The 27751-nt window shown below is 34.9% G+C and overlaps 1 protein-coding gene and 1 long non-coding RNA gene across 15 annotated transcripts in view; one reads left to right on the top strand and one right to left on the bottom strand.

The window, feature by feature from the left end:
• LOC143908473 (uncharacterized) overlaps positions 1–27751 on the top strand; it is a 191786-nt gene that overhangs the window by 28556 nt on the left and 135479 nt on the right. The window lies entirely within an intron of this gene.
• Positions 1–27751, bottom strand: part of LOC143908466 (uncharacterized) — a 177572-nt gene that overhangs the window by 23270 nt on the left and 126551 nt on the right. For 12 of the 13 annotated variants that reach the window (XM_077426135.1, XM_077426136.1, XM_077426138.1 and 9 more), the window contains 5 exons: positions 18344–18439; positions 9925–10025; positions 9670–9801; positions 3533–3706; positions 1560–3452 (listed from right to left, as the gene is read on the bottom strand). In XM_077426135.1, coding sequence (XP_077282261.1) covers positions 1560–3452; positions 3533–3706; positions 9670–9801; positions 9925–10025; positions 18344–18439 — 2396 coding nt within the window. Of the gene's footprint in view, positions 1–1559; positions 3453–3532; positions 3707–9669; positions 9802–9924; positions 10026–13534; positions 15603–18343; positions 18440–27751 lie in introns of those variants that run through there. The other variant, XM_077426144.1, reaches the window with a different exon arrangement.

Here is a 27751-nt window from a genome sequence, read left to right as displayed (position 1 = left end):
GAAGAGAAAAGCGAAATACAGAGACGAAAAACTGTTGAAGCTATAATATTATACTCTGTTTGATTTGTTTGTATACAATATAAATGCAAATGTATAATGTCTATATGTATGATATATGTTATGTGTAACCATTTCAAGCCGAAAGGCAGAAATAAATATATTCTATATTCTATAAAAAATAAGGAGAGAATTTTATTTCTAAAGAAGGCATAAATTGTAATGATAATTATAAGATTAATGTTTCAAAATAAAGATTTCTTAGTTTTTATCGCAGCTATATTAGATTATTATATTAGGAGCAAAAGAATTAGTTAAATACTCTTTACGTTACATAAAGAGATACTTGGCGGTTCTTTGTCTAATAGGTATTTGAAGAATAAATTCGTAATTTAATAAAATAATAATAAAATATAATGAAGACTGCATGCGTATATATATCTTTCCATTTCTTAGATTAATTAAATTAATAGTTTCAAGTCTTGATTAATAGATAAATGCAGAAAAATTATTTTGTAAATTCAAAATAAAAATTATAGAACACATGTATATAGATTAAATGTACAAAAGATGATTATAATTAAATTCATGTACAGGCTGTTTTAGAAAGTATGGAACAAACTTTAGGAAATGGTAGGTCTCACCAAAAGAATCAATTTTTGTTGAAGGACTCGTATCCTCCGTCGCGTCCTTGTTTGATCACCTAAATGGTGTACATAATTTCAGTTGACATTACAGGGAGAAGCCAATGAAAGGCTCATGGGAGTTTTCAATTAAATCAGGAACAATATTATTACCCTTATGTGAGTGACAAGATACTGGAGTACTTTATGCGTTTTGACAACATAAAAGAACTAAAATTTTTTACGTTCTAGTCGCATTGGAGGGCTGCAAATTTATGAGAACTCTTAAATTGATAAATATATTATTTTAGCATTATTTTTGGACAGATTGATCCAACAGGGAAAACGGAAGGGACTAAAAGTTGTTTAACCATCTTAATTACCCGAGTATCCGGGTACCCCGTCACTCATATAAGAGTTAAAATGTTCCAATCCAAGCAGTAAGAAATGCTACCCAAATATAATAAATGTAATCAGGTGCAATGTAGGCACTCTGAGCATTTCCTATAATAAAAGATGTAAATAAAAATAAAAATAAAAAAAAGTACAAAAAATACAAAAATAAAATGAAAAACATGTATTGTCAAACGTCATGCGCAATGCTATTATGCGAGTTGCCTACTTCACAGGCGATCCAAACAAGGACGCGTAACTTCTTAAGAAGATAATACGTCAGAGAGAACACGGGTTTCTTAATAAAAATTGATTCTTTCGATGAGATCTACCATCCCCTAATTAAAGTTTGTCCTATATCTTTTGAAACACCCTGTATATCACAAACAAATTGTTGAAATATTGAAGTACTGAAAATGAGTACAAAAAACCAATTTATTTCGGTGTATAGTGTCGGAAAAAATGATATCTTTTACGTATTTACATTATAATCAAATATAATTACAATAAAAAATTAGCTTTAGAAATAAATTATTTCTAGCTTACCTGATTGCCTCTACGAGATAATACTTTAGCGAAGTCGTCATTTGTACGGGGATCAACATTTTCTTTCATTTGCACATCGGAACTGAACTTTGTGATCTTCGAATTCTTTTCTTTCACATGATCCAATTCTTTCCTATTACCAATGAGAACAGTAGCTTCTTTATTCGAATCATTGATACTTCTTTTTGGTTCACTACTACTGTCACTCGATGAAGACACACTATGATTAGCAGGCGGCGAATCGGGAGGACTACCGATAAAGAACACTTTGTGAGTGCTAAGCTCAGAAGACACGGGTATTGTGGTATAACGTCTACCTGCGTGGTCAACTGTTATTGTTCTACGTTCTGTAATAGAAGTCGAATATCTTCGCGGTTCTTGTGCAGAATATGCGCTCTTAGCCGATGAAGTATATTGGTCTAATTTTTTGGACAACAATGTAGTTTGCAATTCTTGAACCGTTAATTTCGCACCACGACATTTATATTCAATATTGCAATCTAAATTCGACTTACATTCAGCAATACACATGTCCGGAACACATTTGTTTTTATCACTATGAGAGCCCGTTAACGTAGCATAAAACATTTCTGTGTAATCTGGATCTTGAGCGGAAAAAGGCCTTCTATACCTATGCTTAGAAAAAGAGTCGTCGGTACGAACAGTTTGTATAGAATAGCGACGATCCGAGTTAACGGTATGTTTCTGTTTTGTTGTTTCTAACAAAGTTGAGCTTTGTTTTTTGATAGATGTGTCCACCATCGGTAATTTCTTCGAAAGAGCACTCGACACGTTAGATTTTTTTTGGTGACGTGAATTAAGATCGTGCGACGGCGAACAATATCGACTGCTCGAACACGATTTTTCCTTTGAGCAACTAAATGAATTGTCGGATTCCATCAAGATTTGAGTGTAACACTGCGACATCTCTACGGTTGCAGACATATACCTCATTCTCGCACATGGTTGCAACGGAGGAAAAGTCTGTTGCCGCGTAAGTTGTTTAGTTTGCGCATTATATTGATTATCCAATTGTAGAACCGTATTTAATCTCGATGCCTCAGTGCTGCTGGTAATACTGGCGATACTTGTCTCTGGTAAGAGATTTTCTGCGCTAACTGGTCTCTCGAAAACGCTAACATTCGGTGACTCAGTCATATTACTTTTGGAAGACAATAGAGATAACGAGCTCGGCTCCAATAAACTTTGATTTTCTATTTTCCTGCAGAATGAATCTTTCGTTTTGACCTGTTTGCTCGGCAAACTTTCTCTTCTACTGGTCTGCTTTAAAGGTAACTGCAATGATTTCGACATACTTAAAGGTACGGAATGACGTCTACCAATGCGATCGAGTTCAACTCGTCCTGGCAATGTTGGCATTCGCGCTGTTTGCACGTATGCTGCCGGTATTAGCAGATCGATGCTGCCCGAATCTTCATCGGCGGCCGTTTCTTCGCCCGAACTAATAACTCCTTCAAGTTCATCCAGTTCAGAAATCTCGGCTTCTCTTTCTTCAGTTGCCTCTTGATTGATCAATGTTTCCCATTTTTTCTGATTTATTTTCAAATATTTCATTAATGACACACTCAGACCGTCACCGAGGAAACAATGCCATTCCATGTAGAGAGGAGTAACGACATGTTTAAAAAAACCAGCTTGTATTTTCGGGATGCTAGTGGTATGTCGATTGCACAATGGTGTTACTGGAAGATTTAAACGACGCTCGTAGTCGCCCTGCCTGAAGAACTCTTCGCAAACTTTGTAAGACCATTTTCTAGATATATCCCATGGTCTACACGGGTTGGAAATATCCGCGCATTTTAGGGCAATTTGCAGAATAAAATGACGATCCTCTGCACGTTTCATCTCGAGTGAATTGTTGCTCAAATAATTCTGCAATATAAGAGATATAGAACAATTGCCATTAATTTATTAGGTAATCAAAAGACGGAAATTAATATAATGAGATGTACCCTGAAACGTGTGAGAAACTCTTGTTGTCTTGTAATATCTGTCGCTAAGATCAATGAACTGATATGCCGTTGAAGTTCTGATCTTACGTCGGCCGGTAGTTGTGCTGATACACCGCTTTCTAAAAGGCATCCTATTGCCGATCTCCAGTGATGATTTTCCAGAACGGAAGTATTCTGAAAATTGTTAATCTTTAATTTACACACAGACATATTGCTTAACTTACAAGTCATTTATGAATTGTACGTAAAAAAAATATTGAAGATCCTATCGTTTACACATACCTACGCACAGAGTGTTAAGAATTACGCATAGAAACAAAAAATATAATAAGATAATTTATAAATTAAACAATAATAAAAGATAATTTTTAAGGGAGCATTTTTTTAAAAATGTGACATAATTTGTACAAGTTTTATTTTCTGAATAATAAATTGAAAAAAAGTATTTAAAGCATTTTTTTTCATTAATCTATACATATGGACTTGTAATCTGATCAAAATATTTACAAATGATCTCATTTTATCTATGCAGTAAAAATATCAAGCGTTAATAAATAATCGATTCACGTTAAGGATGTTTTACTTATAGCTATATGTAGTATAATTTTGTTTTCTTGATTGAAAACTTTCCATGTATGTCAAACAACTCAAAATTTTTTATATATTAGAAGGGATTACCGTTAACAGTTCGAGTATGATTTTTTGTTATTTAAATAATTAGTATTGTTTAAACAATTAAAAAAATTTTTTTGTGGCAAAAAATTTTGAAATTTTAAATACAATATCAATAATGTATGTTTTACACATAAGAAAAGTTTAAGAAATATCTTAATGGTTTATTTATATTTTATTTATATTTACAGCAAAGTGTCGATTCTCTATAAGGGATAATGTTAATTTTATCAACTTCAAACTTAGATAACTCTTAAATAACTTCAAAATTTTACATAGTATTTTAAATTTAATTTAGAAACAATTTACAGCACTTGACAAATATATTTGAAATACATCCAATACATCCTTAATTACAATAACTTTTAAACCAGTAAGAGAATTGTGCTGAAATTTTACACAGATACTTAGACGTAATAATAGAACAATCTATGAAATTTTTAGATTTTTGGTAATGCTTTGAGATGTCACACATACATCCTTAAGCTATGATGTTCGACATGTCAAAACTGTAGGAATTGATTTGATTCTTTTTGAAATAAGTTGTTAGTAAGTTGTTAGCATAAAACTTTAAGAGAGAGGCATGTGTTGCTTTATAATTTTCATAAAATTATAAATACATCCCCTCTGTAAAGTTAACCCCACTTTTTCAAAATTTGAGAAAAATAAGCAGAATTTTGGTTATCCCTGAAGAACTGTAAAGCTCATTCCGCATTCGATTTTAGAAAGAGTTCCATTGATTAAAGCGGTAAAAGCATCATGACGGAATGGGATAAGGTCAATTCACAATTCCATAACTTCAAAGGCTGTAACTTTCTTGTTTTTAATTTTAGAACGTCTATTTGGTACGGGATCTGGCCGCGTGATTTATACGTTTATCTGTTATTTTATCGAAATGCGATTTTAATGGAAGATTTATACATATCAGGTCATACATCGCGGCTGGTGTGCCTAGCAAAATCTTGCTGCAAGTACCCTCAATTAGAGCTGTTTTAATTAAATTTTTTTAGACAACTTCGTTCATTTGTTTGCGAAGTAAATGAAGCGTCATCTGAAAGAGAGTGATTTAAAGAACTTGAAAAAAAAATAGGTTGCCACTTTTCAGTCTGCCGCAACCTCCTGGCAGCCATCAGATGCAAAAAGGTCTTTTTTCGTTAATTATCAACGTTCATCGTGTATCGAGACAATTTTTACACAAATTGAAGCTAAATTTTTCCTCTACACGATGCAATATAGTTGCCTGCGTAAAAGCTGCCGCAAATGGTGGGTTGCCAGCATTTGAATAATCCGCTCTCGCCTGCGCGAGCTCTTCAATCTTACAATGTGTTACAATAGAATAATCACAGCAATTTCCTTGAATTTTTTTAATATTTGTTCCTAAACAAATTTTTAAAAATTCCTTTTATAAATAAATTCCGCCGCTCATTCGTCTTCCGACTCGTCTGAACTCGCAACATCATACTCCAAATCATCAGAATTATCATTCGCGTTTTCAGATCTTTCATTCATCGACACGCGCAAATACATCTTCGACTTTCAATGGCGTCCCCAACGAATCACGTTGGTTTCAAAAAACCATCCAATAACCAACCGCAATCTTCAGCGCGTAATTTAATACAACACGGATCTGTAGCATTTTGCCTCACATCGAATTTATAAAAATTGCGCATGTCGATGAATGAAAGTTCTGAAAACGCGAATAATAATTCTGATGATTTGGAGTATGATGTTGCGAGTTCAGACGAGTCGGAAGACGAATGAGCGGCGAAATTTATTTATAAAAGGAATTTTTGAAAACTTGTTTAGGAACAAATATTAAAAAAATTCAAGGAAATTGCTGTGATTATTCTATTGTAACACATTGTAAGATTGAAGAGCTCGCGCAGGCAAGAGCGGATTATTCAAATGCTGGCAACCCACCATTTGCGGCAGCTTTTACGCAGGCAACTATATTGCATCGTGTAGAGGAAAAATTTAGCTTCAATTTGTGTAAAAATTGTCTCGATACACGATGAACGTTGATAATTAACGAAAAAAGACCTTTTTGCATCTGGCTGCCAGGAGGTTGCGGCAGACTGAGAAGTGGTAACTTATTTTTTTCAAGTTCTTTAAATCACTCTCTTACAGATGACGCTTCATTTACTTTGCAAACAAATGAACGAAGTTGTCTAAAAAAATTTAATTAAAACAGCTCTAATTAAGGGTACTTGCGGCAAGATTTTGCTAGGCACACCGGCCGCGATGTATGACCTGATATGTATAAATCTTCCATTAAAATCGCATTTCGATAAAATAACAGATAAACGTATAAATCACGCGGCCGGATCCTAGACTAATTGTTAAGGATAATCGAAAGAACTCTTCGAGTGGCTACTATAACTCTCAAGAGATTGTCAGATTTCCGAAAATATTTTTTGACTTATATGAATTTACATTTTGTACGCAGAAATATCTTCAAAGCTAGAACTTTTATGATATAGGTATATATACATATACATATATATATATATATATATATATATATATATAATAACTTTAATAACTTATACTAGTTAAGGAGGTTCAATGGCTACAACAAAATGCAGAGAGTTTCATGAAATTTTAATATGTTGTTCTGGAATGCAAAATAAAATTATGTGAATTTTTTAGGAATTTTTCACCGTCCCGTTTTGAAAAAAATCTACTCCAAAAACTTAAAAAATACAATTTTTGGATTAGATTTTTTTCAAAACGGGACGGTAAAAAATTCCCCAAAAATTCACATAATTTTATTTTGCATTCCAAAACAACATATTAAAATTTCATGAATTGGCTGCATTTTTAACATAGGTTTTTATGGGAAATGATATATTGCATATACCTTAAGAATGAAATAAGTGCAAGAAAAAATGCAAATGATAAGGAAGAAAAATATGCACATGTAACTTAATAATTTACAAATAAATGAGCGAAAGAAAGGGGAAGGTTACCGCACATTTCGTAGAAAAATTAATTATTAAAGCATAAATTGCTTGATTTTTCGTCTGCTAGACTGCCACGATCGTGAACGACGTGAACAGCAGCACGCATTATACGCACGCGGCGACCAATCAGAGCAATCCTCTTCTCTCCCACTACTTCAAACGCTAGTGCGCTGTTTCCAGAACCCCCGCGTCCCACTACTCCCTCCGATGAAGCCATCGAACCTCCTTAATAACTTTTTAATAAACAAGCGACGTTTAAAACTTATATATATATATATATATATATATATATAAGTTTTAAACGTCGCTTGTTTATTAAAAAGTTATTAACAAAAAAGTTTAAAAAATATAACAGTTTGTGTCAATGCTAAGAGAAGTAATTTGCTAATATGTGTTAAGACCTCATTTTGCTTTGTAAGCAGGGGTGGGGTAAGGTGTAAGGTGGACCTCGCTTCGTGCGGATGGTTCTCTGGACAGCATTGTACAATACTTTCAACGCAAAGCGAGATCCATCCCACCCCACTCCATTCTTGCTTCTAAGGCGAAATGAGATCTATCATTGTACGGTTGGGGTTTTCAACTTTCCACGCGAACCGAGGTCCATCTCCACCCACCCCTGCCTGCGAAAGAGGGTAGCCCCTGCTCCCTCCCCTGCCTACATGAGTACTGTATCTATCGAGGTATCTATACACACATATTAGCAAATTACTTCCCTTATAGATTTCGTTCCGCGTACACGTGTGTACGAGTGTGAATAATAAAACACGTATCATATAAGAAATTGTCAATGATCTCCACAGTGCATCGAAAGTGATGATAATGAATAAGTTTGATTAAAAGCCTTCCAGAAAGAAACGATTTTATGTAATAACATTACATATATATATTTATACGTTTTCTTGTCTATTTATTAAATAATATTAAAAATAGTAACGTACGTGTTTTATCAAACGTGCTGCAATTTAATCATTACCTTCATTTATAACATTTCACGCAGCGAGTAATAACTATTATTCGATAATAATAGTTATTATAATATGAAAGTTAATTACAAACATTTTTTATAGGTGAGGTAAGCGTTTCCTTTTATTTAATTTTTTATTTCTTGTTATAGAATTATTAAATTTATTTAAATAAAGAAATTGTGTTTAAATTTAACTAGTCAAGCGCCTTAGTTGCCTTGTTACGCCGCTTCGACAAAAATTTGCGTTCGCAAACCGGTATATACTTTGTCGCCTATTTTTCAAGGGTGTTTTTCTCGAAAACGGCTGAGCGTTGCGCGCTAGTGCTTCACTATGTTTTACTACTATAGTAAAGAACTATTACAGGAATAAGTTTAGTTAAAATCCGTTTCCCAGCCCTCTCCTTGTGAGTAAAAAAATGTGACAATTAGTAAACATAGGTTGAAAACTAAATCTATAGTTTAAAATAGTATACTGAAATAACATCTTATTTTGACTTTTGAAAGCTCATAGCGCTTAAACAATTGCAGATTATTTTAAATCTTGCTCATTGTGACTTTTGATCAGCATCATATAAACTATCTACTTCCAAAGTTTCAGCCAATTTTACCAAAATTCAAAATTTCCATAAGAACTGTGTGCAGAGTTCTTTAAAAAGTCCAACCATATATCATCTATTTATGAAAGATAAGTTAAAAATAAAAAGTTACGATTTTAATGGTTTTTGTTAAATAAAAACAAACTCGTTATTTGACCAAAATTCTTTATTAACTTTTAGGTACTGATCGTAGATCAGCTTTATTAATAGCCTTTAATAGATATATGCTTCATCGTATTGTCGTGAAGACATCTTTTTTGTTGTGTTATTACGGAACTTCCAACGCTGAATAAGCGCTCTACCGAAGCACTACCTGGAAGTGTGTTGCATTTAATAAAGTTTTTTAATATTTGGATAGTCATTTCGACATTACAAAGTTTAGATTTTAAAAATTGTTGAAATTCCTCTAGTTTGGGTCAAAACGGCTTTGTTCCTCGATTAAAAGGAAAAAATCATCATTATTATCGGGTACTTTATCGCTCATTGGGGGGACTTTCTTTCGATCCTGATATTTAATAGATCTTGTAGACTCGGTTTAAAGTAACGATTAAAGTAACTGTTCGATTTGTTACCCAAAAAATGTAACTGCGTTACCATTACAGTTATTACCGAGAGAAATAACGCCGTTACCGCAAATCGTTACTGGAAAAAAGTAACTTGTAACGGTAACGCGTTACTTCCCAACCCTGCTATATATACACACACACACACACACACAAACCTGTATTTTATGAGATATTTAAAAAAGATCTAATTGATGTATTCTTGATCTATTCGGCAATGTTAAAGTCTTTTCTGAATTTTTATAATTTGTGCATTCAATAATACATATAACTGAATATATTCAAATAAATAAAATGGTTGTAATATAATGAAAGTTATTCGATTATCATGTTTAATTTTTCAATTATTTAATCAATAATTTAACAGAGATGTTCCTACCTGATAAAGCGCAGCTAAATGATTACTCGTTGCGACCAAAAACGGTTGATTGACACCCGGATGATCTAAGTCATGCGTTACAGCCGCTATCAAAGAAGCCATAATTTCTAAATTCGTTAGATGCGTTTTAATCTGCAAATTTATAACTCGGTCATTCTTTTTCGTTGAGAAAATAAATTAAAGTTATTACATGCCGTCTAAATAATTGAAAATTCTACATTTATCTATAAAACTGCAAAATAAATATATAGTTACCTTTTTTTCTTGAAGAAAGCAATGCATTGCCTGAGTGACATCCGTAGCATGTATACTGTTGTGGTAAGGATTTGTACTGTGATAACCCTCCTCGATAAAAGCTTCAATTAAATATACATATACATGAATTATTTGATCATAATATTCAGATTGGCGATTTTTTAAAAAATTTTATTTATTTTTACTTTCTTATTTTTTATATTCTATACTATTTAATTTTTCCTATATTTTTCTATATGTGTGTAATAAAATCAAAATAATATAAATCTTTCTTCTACTCTTTTTTCCTATCCCTATTTCTTAAAAAAAAAAAACATGTTTACATTACTTGATATATGTAAAAAAAAAACATTAAATACCTAGAATTATCTACGCAAAGCATTAACTTCTTTTCTCGAAAATTATTAAGTACAGCTATGAAATATTTTGTAGATATTTTTCGTCAGATAAATGGAATATAATGAAATAAAAAGAATACATTTATAATTTTTTGCATCTAATTTTATCAACGTACACAATGCAATAAGCAGTTACATTTATTCTGTAAATACAACATACATTATGCATTTTTTATGTCAATTTTAATTTTTCTTTCATTAATCTAAATATGAAGTATTTAAGTAAAATTATCAGAAAATGAATGCTTTATAAAGTATTTCTAATGCGGATTTCATACTTTTATTAGAACATTGGACTAAAACGCAAAATATATCTCAAAATAATTATAATAATAAGTGAAACACGGGCGGCGGTGTGGTCTAGTGGTAGAGCGCCGGTTCGAGTCCACTAGAGCCATATTCTATGATTCATGAATCATAGAAAAGTTTTTTTCCGAAAATACCGCGCCCCTCTATGCAAGATGCGGAGAAAACTGGGCTCCGTCTTTCGGAAGAGACGTTAAACCGTTGGTCCAAAGGAGGAAACAGTAAGGTAGTGGATGAATTAGAGGTTAGGGTTGGGTACGTCCCTTCAAAACGCCCTTGGGGTATATAAAGTAAAATTCTTTATCCTTTTAAGTGAAACACGACCGCTATAATATACAATTTAGAGGAAACGCCAATTCGGATTAGGACTGGATTTGGTAGCCTAATAATATTATTCGCGTACGTTTCTTTGTCTTAGCACGACTAAAATAATTATTTTTGATGATTTCATAATCAAATAAATAAACATGCAAAATAATAAGAAGAATTGAGTTATATAATAAGAAGAAATATACATTTATTTTAAAAACTAAAAAAATTTTATTTTAAATAAGATGATCGAGCTACCCGCCTACTTCTTGAAAAGATTTAAAAGCAAAATTCCATTTATAACAGAAATATTTTCAACAAACTTTAAAATACTATAAAAAATGTATTTATTATTATGTTTATATACTTTATTATCAACTTTTTAATTTTTAACAACACTACCTGCTATCAAGCAAATTCTTTTGTGCCCACTACTATTTTACATTATAAATTAATGTAGAATAAATAAATAGAATAAATAATTATTAACTTATTTATAAAAAATCTAAAATAAATCAAATCTGGGCCAATATGAGTTTATAAGCTATTCTTGCAATAATGTAATTATATTTTTTATTTGTTCTTATAATAAATTTGTAATTGAATTTAGGGTAAGTCGGGGAAAGATGCCCCCCATAGTTAAGAAATATTAAAGAAATATGAAGAAACCAATAGTTACAACCACTTCGAAATTCTTACAAAATGATACTTAAGCTTTCACATAGCAGTGCTAAAAATAGCCACCCTAAAAATTATCATTAAAATATTGTAATTTGATTATATGTTTCCCTGCAAAACTGGTATTATACCCTTATGCTTTTATTTACAGGTGGCATCTTATTCAGGGGTAATGGAGGAAGACACTGGTACTGTGTATGTGTGAGTGACATTCAGCACTCAATAAATGAAGTGTAATACGTATACAAAAATATAGTTATTTAGTTTAAACAATAAACTTGTTTAACGATTAATAATTAGTAAACACAATTTCAAAAAAAATTAATACTTTTGTTTTAGATATACATTTATCGGAATATTGTAGCATTCACGATATTTAAAAAAACTAAAATCTATATATATATAAACAAATGTCCTGACTGACGGACTCATCAACATCCAGCCCAAATCCCTAAACCTAGAAACATGAAATTCGAGGAGTACATTCCTTCCATGACGTGAGCACCCATTAAGAAGAAATTTTTAGAAACTCGACCTCTAAGGGAGTGAAAAATGGTAAAATATGTATTGCTGTAGCGAAGCACGGGTATCAAGTTAGTCTCTCTAATATAAGAATACAAAAATTGTACGTCAGTATTCATGTAAATAGTCTGTCACATTAATGATGTTTTTCCTAAAGTGGCATTTTACTTCAATGACGATGAGGAGAAGATACTACCTCTGATTCTTTACACATTGACATCATAGAAGAAATGGCTATATTCGGGTCAATAGACAGCCATTTCATATGGTTTCAAAAAAATATGTTAAATAAATCCACTTTTAATGAAAAGAAATTAGCAAATAATCTTAAAAAAAGTGTACACTATTATAAGAAGCCTATTCACCACTTGATTTGAACAGATCTTCTCAGATTTTTCGGATTTAACACGATAAAATTGGGGAAGCCTACATGTAATGTTACTCATTGTATGAAAAATCTCACGTTAACGACTAGAAAATATTATCATCTATCGGATAATAAATGAAATATTATATAACAAAGTGGCATCTTTGACCTATTGGCATCTTCTCCCGACTTACCCTATATATTTCAAATATTCTTCAATTTATATATTAATTTTTACCCTTTTCTCCTGTTCTTGTTGTCACAATCAATGATATTGATATATGAATTCTAATTTCAGTCAAGCAGTTTATATTTGACTGAGAAGGATTTTAATAAAGATCAAAACTAGTATCAACTAAAGAATATTTTGAACAAAATATTTCAAATATAAAATATTTAAAATAAAAAGTTAAAAAAAATAGAGAAATATTGTATTACAGACCATATTTTGTAAATGTATGTATACTAAATTGTGTTATCGTACGAACTTCTGTTACACATTTCTGATTTATAGTATTGACCTGGATTTGATTCTTTATAATTTCCTATAAATGAGTTAATTATTATTATTTTTTAATGTAGTTTTACTAGATTTAGAAAATAAATATTTAATTAGGATTTGCCTTATTTTTAGGTTTATTTCAGATATATATGACTGACAGCTCCTAAATAAAACTGGCATAAATTCATTACAACCTTTATAGTTAGTACATTTCGGGACGCGCCAGTTATTGGGCCATCTCAATATTGGGAAAATTTTAGGAAAACTTGAATTTTGCTGATCTATGCAAATGAGTATAAAAGTTTACCGTTTTGTACTATTCAATACATTCAATGCGAGTAATCAAGCAGAGATGCTATTAACAATCGATATAAAAGAATAGAGTATTTTTTATATCCAGGCGTTTTTGGTTCGATTTCTATCTTGATTAATCTAACCGGGACTGTATATAGAGACCGATAGAAAAAGAAGTACAGATTTTTTGTGTATCCCGATTGGTCTCGGCATTTAGTAACTGTAAAGTTATACCTGATATCACATTAATTATCATAGAACTGGAATGTTGTTGCAATTTTGGTCGACGTCCACTGTCCTCCTTTTATCAGCCACGTTTTAGTAATGAGCTGCTGCACAGTATCTTTATATATCCCGAAACATTTAAACGTGGCCAAAAAATCTATATGCACATTTAATATTGTAGTATTTCTATGTCTTCGTGAGCGTCAGGCGCAACTACAGTGTAAGAATCCAGAGTACTCTATGATATACCCCGTTAGCTCTTTATTACTCGCAGTCTAATACAACTCTCCCTCGCCCGCTTTCACGACTCACACTTACACTCTCCCGCACTCACACTCCATCTCGAGTCATTACCGAGATCAGTCATCACCATCAACCAATCACCGCATTTATTATGTTCCGCCGCGTGCCCTACAGTTCGGTCATTCTTAACTAGAACAAATGGTCCCAAAACTTGCAAGGAATAACATAAGATATGATAAGCAGGTCCACCAATTTATCGTTTTATAACTGATTGTTCAAAACACATTGTCGTTATAGAGTAAAACATAGAACGCAGGTCAAATCATCTGAAAGACTTCGTGGAACATGTTGTATGATGCGGCGATCGTCTAACGGATTGCGAGGAGTCGCACTTATAACTAACAGTACAAATATACTTATATGTACTGGTTTTGGTAAAAGTATGACAACCCTTAAATTTTACGAAAATTATACATTTTCGAGGGGAGGGGGGAAACGCGGAGCAGAGGATTTTTAGTCATTAAAAAGAAAAGGAGTGACCGTCCTCAGTCTTTATTTGTTCCGCAACCAATCACCAACCATCCACACCCACACTTTCAAACATACATATATGTACACGCACACGCACACGCACGCACGCACCAGAGGTGTAAATCCGACCGTGCAACCTTTTTGCGGTATACCTTGTATAATGCTGATGCCAGCGATACTGTAACTTTTAAACTCCATAACTTGAAAAGTATTTCATAAAAAAATACTTTGTTATAGTGTTTGGAAAAGCTCTCAAGATAAGCTACAAGAATATGTAATAAAAAATTGGAGTTTTTGTTAAAAAATTTCAAGGTGATCTTACGTAACTTTGGCAACACTCTTCAAAGTCATACTCATATTGCTACGTATAATGCGTTACTTGAAACCCTACACATCTAAAACATTTTTTCGAAAATGTATAGTTTTTGTAAAATTTATTTGCCATACTTTTGCCAAACCCTGTATATACAGTGTTTCAAAAGGTATAGGATAAACTTTAGGGGTTGCTAGATATCACCGAAAGAATCAATTTATGTTCAGGAACCTGTGTCCTCCAACGCATTCTTGAGGAGCTGTGCGTCCTCATTCGAATCACCTGTTATGTAGGCAACTCGCACGATAGCATTGACGTCTAACAATAATAGTTTACACGTTCTTTAATTTTTTTGTTGGTTTTTTAACTTTTATTTACGTATTTTATTACAGGAGATACTCAAATTGCCTTGCACTTAATTAAATTTATCATATCTGTAGCATTGAATTTTCTTACTGATTGGAACATCTGGTAAATATTTTATACCTTTATAAACCCCCTCTTAATGACCTAATTCTCCTTCACATATACATTATATTATAGAAGTATCCTCCTGAGTAACCTTCAGAAGGTTTTAGTCGTCGCTTGTTGTTTATTAAAAAGTTATGAACAAAAAAGTTTAAGAAATATAATAGTGTCAGTGCTCTAAGGGAAGTAATTTGGTGATATATGTGTATAGACTGTACTCATATAGGCGGGAGAGAAGCTACCGCTCCTCCGTCACAAGCAGGGGTTGGTAGGGGTACGCGTGGAAAGGTGAAAACCCGAATTGTATAATGATATACCTCGCTTCGCCCTATGAGGAGGGGTGGGGTGGGATGAGGTGAATCTCGCTTTGCGTGAAAAGTACAATGCTGTCTAGAGAACCATCCACGCGAAGCGAGGTTCACCCTATCCCATCCCACCTCATCTCTGCTTACAGAACGAAAGGTCTATCATTGTACGGTTCGGGTTTTCAATTTTTCAGGCGAAACAAGGTTCCAGGTCCACCCCTACCCACCCCTGTCTGCTACCGCCCCTCCGCCGCCTACATGTGTACTGTCTATACACACATATCAACAAAATACTTTCTTTAGTACTGACACAAACAGGGGCGGCAGTGTGGTCTAGTGGTAGAGCGCCAGACTCGTAATCTGAGGAACCAGGTTCGAGTCCACTAGAGCCATGTAAACATGGAATGTTTTTCCGATAGCTGCGCCCCTCCGTGCAAGATAGGCTCTTGTGCGGAGCAAACTGGGCTCCGTCTTTCGGAAAGAGACGTTAAGCCGTTGGTCCAAAGGGTTAAAGTGAGAGGAGAAGTATTGAAAGGATAATAGATTGCGAACCCTACGGGGATATGCAATAAATTACGAATTTTACAGGAATTTTTTTTTTAGTACTGACACAAACTATTAGGTTCTCATTGTCAGTTATATTTGTTCATAACTTTTTAATAAACAATAAGCGATGGCTAAAACCTTTTAAAAGTTATTCAGGAGAGTGTTCTTTGCAATATTTGTAAAAGAGAAGGTCATTAGGGGGGTTCGTAAAGATAATTAGTTATATCACACGTGCGTGGAAAGTGGCCCATTACGCGCGTGTTTTTTGTGCGACAAATAGCCAATTCCACACACCACTCGAAACAATGCGGTAATATCTCATTCCCGCACAGTCTCTGAAGAGAGACTTGAAGGTGTCTAATTTTCAACTTCCCGCACTTGTTACACAAATAACTATTCTACTTGCACACTTAAAAACTATAAGAAAGCAATGTACAAGTTTCCACTTGCACACTTAAAAACTATGAGAAAGCAATGTACAAGTTTCTACTTGCACACTTAAAAACTATGAGGAAGCAATGTGCAAGTTTCTACTTGTACACTTTTTTTTATGAATAGAGTATCATTAAAGATAGATTGGTGTTGTATTTAGCTTGATATCTCAAAATTTGCGGAAGTTAGAGCAATCACGTAGATTTTTTTAAACAGAAATCGGTAACCTCTTTATTATTAGCATTTTCAATTAATTCTATTGTATTCTTCATTTTTTCTACCCTTATTTCATATATAATACTTTAAAATTTAATTAATCAGTTCTTGAGTTATAGAAATTTCAGTCAACTTGGCTGTTTTTTTTTAAACAGAAATTGGTAACTAATCAACCAAATCCAGAACTAATTTTAACAAAATATATATGAAATAAGGGTAGAAAAAACTGAAAAATATAACAGAATTAGAAATTGATCGATATCTCAAATGTTGAGAAAGTTATAGCGTAAAACCCGCTTTTCTGAAAAGTGAAAATCCCCTTAAAATCCATACCGGTCGACGGATTTTAATAAAATTGGAACTTACTTTCTATGATACTCTATTTGTGTGCGAAACTTCAACCGGGTATCTAAAAAATTGTAGAAGTAGATGCGTGTACACGCACGCACGCACGCACGCACGCACGCACGCACGCACGCACGCACGCACGCACGCACGCACGCACGCACGCACGCACGCACGCACGCACGCACGCACGCACGCACGCACGCACGCACGCACGCACGCACGCACGCACGCACGCACGCACGCACGCACGCACGCACGCACGCACGCACGCACGCACGCACGCACGCACGCACGCACGCACGCACGCACGCACGCACGCACGCACGCACGCACGCACGCACGCACGCACGCACGCACGCACGCACGCACGCACGCACGCACGCACGCACGCACGCACGCACGCACGCACGCACGCACGCACGCACGCACGCACGCACGCACGCACGCACGCACGCACGCACGCACGCACGCACGCACGCACGCACGCACGCACGCACGCACGCACGCACGCACGCACGCACGCACGCACGCACGCACGCACGCACGCACGCACGCGCGCACGCACGCACGCACGCACGCACGCACGCACGCACGCACGCACGCGCGCACGCACGCACGCACGCACGCACACACACACATGCACACACACACACACATCCGGACATTTTCTACTAATATGATTTCTCGACATTTCAGTTTTAGAACATTCCAAATTTATTTCCTTTAAAATCTCGACAACCAGTACTCAATAAATATTATACTCTTTGTTATCTGACTGAGTATGAACTTGACGTGTCACCCCGCCGAGTGCCGCGCCGCCCTTCATTAACCCCGCCCGTGATTAGGTCAAGCTAGCCGATTCCACGCACCTCCACACTTCGTTTCGCGTCTCGTTTGGGTTTTCGCGATCTCGTGGACGCGAAGGTACGCGTCTAACATTCGGAACATTTCGTGGAGTATCGGAGGTGCGAGGAAATCACTGGAGAGGCCATCCATCCCGCTCTCCTAAGTCCTTTTGATCCGGCTCACGTCCCGGAGCGGTCCGGGAGTGCAAAAAGTCGTGACAAAATTTGGCACGCACACACATGCACACACACACACACATCCGGACATTTTCTACTAATATGATTTCTCGACATTTCAGTTTTAGAACATTCCAAATTTATTTCCTTTAAAATCTCGAAAACAATTTTTTTCACCATCACAAAGCTTCTTCTATGAGGAAGCAAAAATTGATTGAAAAATATGAAAATATGTGATAATGACGTTTACGATTTTGTGTTGTATCTTTATAAATGCATAATACTTTTATACATTTTTTATTTATCGTATGCTTCTTCCAAATTAATTAGCACAAAAATTACAGGAAAAATTAAAAAATTGCCGAACTTAAAAAATTTCAAAGTATATGCTTACTGAATAGCTTCCAAACTGTTACGACATCCAAACTAAAGTGTTGAAAAAGTCCATACCAATGGAAAAGATGGACACATAATACTGGCAGCGAACGACCTGGAAATTAAACATAACATTATATATATATATATATATATATATATATATATATATATATATATGGCAATTATTTAGATACAAATTAACGATTACGTTTTATCCCTTTGTGTATTTTACTCATATTTGAATCTACAAGTATACGCACAAACCTCTGCTAAATTATTCCAGGAATGCAAATATTATATTAGCAAAAATTTAAATTTTTTCTTGGTATAGTAAAAGATATAAGCTTTCTTTTGAGACGTTTTCGAATCACTTATATCATGTTTTGTTGAAAAGTTACAGTTGACCAAAAATAGACAAAAAAGTGGTTTTTGGAGATTTCAATCTCCTATATTATCAAATCTAGAGCTAATTAAAAATTTTCACTAACATATTTGGATTTAGCGATCCCAAGTTAGTAAAGATTAGCTGATTTCGTTTCCAAAGTACTTTTGTTGTTGACCAGTGAAATCTGACAGCGAGATTCATCGGGAAGAGTTAATTACGATTTCATCCGAAGGAAGAAGAGAATGCTGTGGCTTTCAAAGTAATTCAAAAGAAATGCAACAAATGTAATAAAATTGGTCATTTGGTGAAGTTCTGCAAAAAAGCTTACATCAAAAGATAAGAAGCAAGTACGTTGTTTTAAATGCAATAAAAATGGACATATTGTAAAATATTGTAATGAAAAAGCTAATTCTAGCGAAAGGGGGTGTAATGTAAGAAGAACAATCATATGGAAAAATATTGTTATTTCAAGAACAAGAAGCAAAATAAGAATAAAGATGCTAAAAAAATTGCACTTTCTGCAAGTGAGATGTAGGGGAAGATACTTGGATAGTTGACTCGGGAAGCTCGTCAAATATGACAAACAACAAAAGTTTTTTTCTAAGAACTGAAAAAGTCTTAAAGCCAGTTGTTCCAACCTGTTGGTAAACTAACTAATAGTTAAGTTATATGTATAAATATATGTCTTTGTTTATGTATACATATTTGTCCTTTATATTAGACAAAGATAGACATATGATTTAACTATTAGTTTAATAAAACTATAACTTTATACAGGCGTTCAGGTGCGCAAGAAATAAAATACACTGGATTATTAATACTTAGTTGTGTCGTTAGTCTTTATTATATCAGTAACCGTCATGGATGACAAAGAAACAGTGAAAAAGAAAAGACAAAGCATATGCATGAATTTACTTCTAATGTCATCTAGTGACTAAAAGGAACCAAATAGTCTACCAATCAGAATCAATTTTAACCAACCAATAAAATGTCAAGCTAAATCTGTAACACTCCTCCTCATTTTATTGAGTTAAATTGACCATCGCTCTTAGTTCTCCGACAGTGCAATAAACTCCGCCTCCAAAGTTGATAGCGCAACCACACTTTGTTTGCGGCATCCCCAACTGGCTAGACCACCGTTGACGAAGAAAACATAGCCACTGTTCGACTTTCTATCTGCTCTGTTCTCTGTCTAGTTTGCATCCGAGTATCCGTACAATAATTTATTTGTATCATTGCTATTTCCGAGTACCAATTTCATGTGCATTGTTCCTTTTAAGTATTTCAGCACTCTCTTCAATTCATTCCAATCTTCTTGGTGCGGTTGACTGACCTTTTGTGCTAAAATGGATATACTTGCTGAAATGTCCGGTCGTGTGTTTACTGAAATGTACAGTAAACATCCAACAAGTTTCTGGTAATCCTTATTCGATAGTAATAGATCTCTGTCCGAAGTTTGACTCGCCTTAGATATCCAACGTTCATTGGGACGCTTGAGACTTTTGTATCTTGAAGACTAAATTCAGCTATTACCCTTCAAATGTAATTAAATGAAGATAAAGAATTTTACTTTATATACCCCAAGGGGCCTTAAAGGGCGTTTTGAAGGGACGTACCCAACCCTAACTTCCAATTCATCCACTACCTTACTGTTTCCTCCTTCGGACCAACGGTTTAACGTCTCTTCCGAAAGACGGAGCCCAGTTTTCTCCGCATCTTGCATGGAGGGGCGCGGTTTTTTTTCGGAAAAAAACTTCCATGATTCATGTCTCTAGTGGACTCGAACCTGGTTCCTCAGATTACGAGTCTGGCGCTCTACCACTAGACCACACCGCCACCCCAAATGTAATTAGATTGACATAGATGATATATTCCGTATTCATCTTTGGCAATTTCAATACCAAGATAATCTTTTGCTTCACCTAGATCCTGAATTTAAAAAAACAAACTAATACCGGTCTTCATTCTGTCTATAGTCTTGTTTGATCTTGCTGTAATAATTATGTCGTCAACGTGAACAATAAGAAAACACCGTTCATCATTCTCATCCTTCTTGACATAAAGACATGGATTAGCGTTACTTTGTGTAAAATTAGCTCTAGTTAAAGTCTTCTTGAGTTCATCATACCTGCAAGATCTTGCTGCTTGTTTCAGGCCGTACAAACTTCTCAGCAACAAACAAACTAATTTTTCATTTCCATTACTCAAGAATCCTGGTGGCTGACTCATGTATATCTTCTTTTTTAGTTTTTCATTTAAAAATGCTGTCTTGAAGTCGAGGTGTCGTACAGTGTACCCCTTCTTCGAAGCAACTGCTAATAATGTTCTAAATGTCGCTTGCTGTGCAATTGGAGCAAAGACCTGGTCGTAATCAGTGCCATATTTTTGGAAAAACCCTTGTGCAACCAATCGTGCCTTGAAACGAATTGTATTTCCTTTAGCATCTGTTTTTACCTTGTAGATCCACTTGCATCCGATTGCTGTTCGACCTTCTGGCAATTCGCATAGTTTCCATGTTTCGTTCTTCTTTAGTGAATCCATCTCTTCTTCCATCGCTTTAATCCACCGTGCTTTGTTTTTGCTCGATAAAGCCTCAGATAATGTTTTAGGATCACTTATTTCATCAGTTATAGCTTTCACCGTATCTTGCATTAGCCGTTGTGGTGGTATACTCTTAATTGATTGCTTTGAAACTCTTCTTGTAGATTGCGGTGCCTCCTCCTGAAGATGATCCTCTTCATTTGCTTGAGCTGCATTACTTTCGCCTTAATTTTTTTCATCTTCGCTGCTGTCATGCGTACTATCAATGAATGATTGAAACTCCGCATCTGAATTACTTTCTTGAGTGACCGTTGACTCAGATGATTGGTCCAAACCATCTTCAACTTCATCATTGTCCGTTTTATCCGTAGTACCAAGTTCCTTTCTTTGACTCGAAATTACTGATAAATCCACTTTTACTTCACTTCCTTGGTCGCTCATTCTCAAATTTGTAAAACGAACATCACACGGCTTACAATTATTTTTCTTTGAGTCGGATCATAGCACCGGTATGCTTTAGAGTTTTCATCGTAACCAATGAAAATCATCGGTTTTGCTACATTGTCCAACTTTCGTCGCCTTTGCTCTGGAACATGAACAAAACATTTTAAGCCGAATATCTGAATATGTTTTACCTTTGCTTTTTCTCCATTCTACTTTTGATATGGTGTTATTTCAATGGCTCTGGTAGGTAAACGGTTTTGAAGATAATTCGCCGTGTTTACTGCCTCCGCCCAGAATGTATAGGGTAAATCTGCATCCAAGAGCATACATCTTGCCATCTCGATAAGGGAACGGTTCTTTCTTTCAGCAACACCATTTTGCTGAGGTGTGTATGGCGCTGTACGTGTACTGTATTTGAATACTTTGACTCTTTAAATATTCAGCAACTCCTTTACTGGTGTACTCTCCTCTTCGATCCGATCTTATAACTTTTGGCCGCTTAGAAAATTTATTTTTTACCATTTCTACGTACTCCTTAATTTTTACTTCCACCTCTGATTTTTCTCGAAGAAAATAAATAACTGTATATCTAGAGAAGTCATCAATGAATGTGAGCACGTATCGTTTGCCGCCCGGTGAGGTAGTCGCTGCATTGGTCCGCAGACATCTGAATGAATTAAATCGAGTACAGACGTTGACTTGCTTGATGATCACTTTGGAAATGGCAAGCGTGTCATTTTTGCTTGAAGACGCACTTTGCATTGGACTTTGATTCCACAATGGTAAATCTTCAGTTTGTTGACCATGCCTTTTGAATACATTTCCTTTATTGCATCTGGATCCCGATGACCAAAGACTCGATGCCAGTGGTGTATGCAATTTGATTTATGTTCGATGGAATGCTTGATTGCATAAACTTCATGTGGACGACACAATTTATACAAATTTCCGTTTGCTTTGGCGATTGCTATCTGTCTTTTGCCATCCTTGATTTTGCAAAATTTGCTTGAAAAGTTAACTGTAAACTGCCTTTGTCAACTAACCTTTTCATCGATAACAGACTTCCGTTGATCTAAGGTGCGTACAATACATCAGTTACAGTTGCGCATGTTATCTCGCCATCCAAGTTTATAAGTTTGATTTTGCATGTGCCCTTGCCTCGCACACACACCTTCTCGCCGTTTGCCACATTCAGACTGCTGATGTCTGTATGTTCAAATGAGGTTAAACAATTTTTGTCGCTTGTAACGTGACTCGTCGCACCCGAATCTATGATCCAATCTCCAAAGCCGTGTGATGAAACCATAAACATAAATTCATTATTGTGCTCGACTTTATTTGCTTTATCGCTAACTACTGTTTTTGCTGCGCTGTCTTATCTTCTTTGTCTTTCTTTTCTTTCCATGACTTATACTTATGGCAATCCTTTTTTATGTAACCATTCTTTTTACAGAAAAAACAAGACAATTTACCTTGAGTTGTTTTCAAAACTAAACCGTTTTGAGTGCTGTTACTGCTATCGATTTTCTTACGACGATTATGTTCATCAATTAATTTTGACTTTACCAACGACATCGTTAAATCTGCTTCCGATCTTGCTTCAAGCGCCGTAACCAACGAATCGTAGCTCCTGGGTAGACTGCTCAAGATCATTGCCACCGTCCACCTTTCTGACAATTGTTCCTCGCCGAGATCAATTAACCTTTGAAATAAATTTGTTAGTTCAGAAATATGATTTTCCATACTGTCTCCTTCACCCATTTTGGAGCTGCAGATTTTTCGCATAAGACTGACTTTATTGCCCAACGAATCCTTTTCATGATATTCCTTCAATGCTAACTATGTAGCGTTTGCTGTTGTCTTTGTCCGAATAAGGCTTAATTAGCTATCTTCTACTAACAAACCTATCATCGAGCGAGCCTGGTCATCCCGTCTTTGCCAGTTTGCTATGTCATTTCTATTCGAGCCGTCGGCAGTTAATTCCGGTTTTACTTCATTGAGGACGCTCCACAGATTTTCCTTGATCAACAGTAGCTCCATTTTATACTTCCAGGTAAAATAGTTCTCACCATTCAGTTTTGCAATTGTGATCTTTGATACGTCCGCCATTTTTCCGTACGCCTTCGCGACACACCGTCTCCGTACTTTTTCTCGAGCAGAAATGTCCAAAAAGGATACTTTTTAATCTTTATCTGCGACACCTTTTATTCTAGGCCCATAACCTGATAAAACTATAACTTTATACAGGCGTTCAGGTGCGCAAGAAATAAAGTACACTGGATTATTTTAATACTTAATTGTGTCGTTAGTCTTTATTATATCAGTAACCGTCATGGATGACAAAGAAACAGTGAAAAAAAAAGACGCATATGCATGAATTTACTTCTAATGTCATCTAGTGACTAAAAGGAACCAAATAGTCTACCAATCAGAATCAATTTTAACCGACCAATAAAATGTCAAGCTAAATCTGTAACATAAAACCAACAGGTTGGAACAACCGGCCCTTATAGATAAATAAATGTTACAAAGTCGAAATAAAGACAATGCTGGCAGAAGATATGGGTAGCATTGAGTTTAGTAAGTGCAAATTAAAACCGGTTATTGCGATAAATATTACCACATGTCTCGGTAGTCGAATTGGTACGACACCCTTAACGGAATGAGGAAGGTTCCAGGTTCGAATCCTGGCTGAGGTAATATTTTCCGCAATAAATTTTTTACAGTTTTTAGATAATTAAATCGAGTCGATTTAATTCCGGGGAGAAAAGGGTATGTATACATATATATATTTCCAACTTATTTAACTGCACGCCGATTATTTGTCGGACTTGAAACACAGTTATTGTTAGAATTAAAACCCTTTTCTCCCCGGATTATATATATATACACAGAAACTAATATAAGGCTGTCAAAGATCTAAGCTTGGATCGGATGTCGTACGGCTTTTGATTCTAATTTGATTGTATATCGTAACGGTCCTATTTCTCTTATTATTAGATAAATATAAAATATAAACTATAAATAATAGGAGAAAACAGTTTAATATTCTTGTAGCTGACATCGAGAGCTTTTGAAAACACCGTCAATAAACGTCTTTCGGTTGAGTACTTTTCGAGTTATGTTTTTATCACATACCTTGGACCAGAGAAATGGTGTTTCATCGTGACGAAGGATTTTTCAATACTGTCATCAAACAATTTGGATTTAAGACCACGTTATTATTAAAATCTTGGATTAAGATCAAACTTAAGACCATCTCGGCTAACTAGCAATTGAAATTTCTGCTCCATTGTAGAAGATCTGATGTCTTACCCCCACACTTACACCGGCTGCGTTTAAACATCGAACTACACAGCAACAGGGTTATTAAACATGAGTTTACACTTTACAAAAAACGCATACAGCTAAAATTACTCAATTTTGAAATTAATGATGCCAATGTTAACCTATGTTTTTTACGTTCTAAAAGTCGAGAACCAACTCCGCGACCTCTTACCTGAACATTTAGTTAATAACTTTTTTTGGTTTAATATTAACTTTTTTCGTACATATGACCGCAAAAAACCCAGGTAAAGTTAATAAATAAATTTAATTCGGTTATGGCCACACATAATTCAATCATTAATTCTTTGCTTAAGATTGACCATGCAATAAACAAATTCCAGACAGAGTACTAAAGTTTCTTAGTCTTGGTGACATGTTTGCTCTACCCATTGATAAGAATGATGAGAAAGATCGTATAAATTCTGTTGTGGACGTAATAAAAAATTTTGAATTTAACATTTACCAAATTTTCGACGAGATTGTTGAGCGCGTAGCCGTATTTCTAACTCGTTATTTAAATTTCTGCTAACGAATAAACATAAAAATAACGTTGATCGGTTTATCGGTTACAAGAGTTTAAATTTTGTCAAAGATTTCTTCGGGATAATATTGATGCGTTTTTGTTACCAAGGCGGACAAGGGCCAGGTTACAGTGATTATGGACAGAAATACATATGTCAATAAGATGATTGACTAACTTAATGATAGTTTTACTTATAAAAAAAACTCAAAAATGATTCCATAAGAAAAATAACATTTAAAATTAATGAATTGGCTAAGTCTTGGTTTAACATGAACATTATTAGTGAACAACTTTTTAAACAATTAAACTGTAGGTACATACTATGGGAACCGCCCACGTTGTTACGGACTTCCGAAGATTCACAAAAATGGCTCACCACTGCGGATAATTGTTTCTACGTTGGGAAGTCTACTATACACAATATGGCTAATTTTTTACATAATATCTTGGAAAAATTTGTCCCCAAACCTAATTCATTTATTAAAGATGGTTAGTCCTTCGTAGAGGTGATTAGAGACGTAAGAGCGGGAGAGAATGATGTTTTGATCTCTTTAGATGTCACTTCTCTTTTTACTAATATACCTAAAAACCTTGTTTTGAGCAGAGCTATTGAAAGGAGGTGGAATCATATCTCCACAAAAACTAGCCTCAGCCTTCCTCAATTCTTGCGGGCTGTGGACCTGATCCTTGGCTCTACTAGTTTTACGTTTAATGGCCAGATTTACGAGTAAATCTTCGGCAGTCCGATGGGGTCCCCTCTTTGTCCTATTTTAGCTGACATGATCATGGACGACTTGGAGACACATTGTCTGCTGCTGCTTAGTTTTGAGATACTCTTTTTTAAAAGATACGTAGATGAAATTTTCGCGATTGTTCCTCAGTCGGGGATTAATGAGTTACTAGATGTTTTTAACAGTTACCACACCAGATTAAAATTCACATACAAAATAGAAAATAATTGTTCATTAAGTTTTCTTGACACCACGGTGATTCGCAAGAAGGGAATGTATTGCTCACTAATTGGTTTCGTAAACCCACTTTCTCAGGACGTTACATAAATTAATTTTCGAACCACCCTTTTAAATATACAATTAATATCATACGTAATCTTGTTGACCGTGCTATCCTTTTGTCTGACGCACGTTTTCACAATTCTAATATAATCAAAATAAAAAAGATTCTTTTAAATAATTGTTACCCAAAGAGAGTGATTAATAAATATATATGTTAATGCTGTCCGACTTAAAGAACTACAGAAACGTATTGATAATTGTAATGAATCTGACAGCGACAGTGTGGCCCGAGATCCTCGTAAATTTATCACTATATCTTATGTTAAAGGTCTCACAGTGGTAATGTCAGCCGTACAATGCGTGACGCCAATTTTAGGGTGCTTCACACCATCACGAAGAAACTAGATTGCGTTATTAAGAAAGGAAAAAATAAGCTACCAAATCTTAAGCAGACTGAGCTGGTATACAAAATTGACTGTGCAGATTGTAATGCTATACATACATTGGTCAAACAAAAAGGCACCTCGAAACGCGCATTAAAGAATATTTAGGCGATATTAGGAAAAATTTATAATAATCATTCTGTTGTTAGTAAGCACCGTCTTACATACAATCATGATTTTAATTGGCGTCAACCAAAAATTTTATATAAGAAATCTCGGAGATGTTCTTTATCAAAAAGTATGACTGCACAATTAATCTCCAAAAAGACACGGAAAATTTGCCAGGTATCTATACAATCGTGTTATTGGTGTCACTTAGTCTGGCACTTTTTGTTTCGGTTCTGTTCGTTTTACATGTGAACACAACTTGTCATTCGTTGATTGTGTAAATAATTTCAGTACGACTTTGACTTGTTACACGGTTCGCACGTGTTCGTAGATATGGCTTGCAACGTTTCTATTTTCACGCGACACTGTTCTTATATTTTTTCTTGAGACGCATAAGAGATGTAAGCCTTTTTAATTAGTTTTATTTTAATCTAATTTTAACGTAATAAATTTTATCTTTTTGACTATCGCGAGATTATTATTTTAGTAAACCGTTGACTTTTTTAGCTTTGCGTTTGCATGATGTAGTCAGGGCACGACGTCAGCGGCGTAATTGATTTCTATATGCGGTTTTTGGCGGATGGATTGCGTAAAACTCACTTAAGAAGGGTCGAAATTCGGCCGAAACGTTGTGCAATTT

This window comes from Temnothorax americanus, unplaced genomic scaffold (assembly GCF_048541705.1).
Source record: "Temnothorax americanus isolate GAGA-0224 unplaced genomic scaffold, ASM4854170v1 Scaffold96, whole genome shotgun sequence".
NCBI classification, from domain to species: domain Eukaryota; kingdom Metazoa; phylum Arthropoda; class Insecta; order Hymenoptera; family Formicidae; genus Temnothorax; species Temnothorax americanus.
The sequence above is the reverse complement of the archived record's forward strand: the minus strand, read 5'-3'. Positions and strand labels throughout refer to the sequence as shown.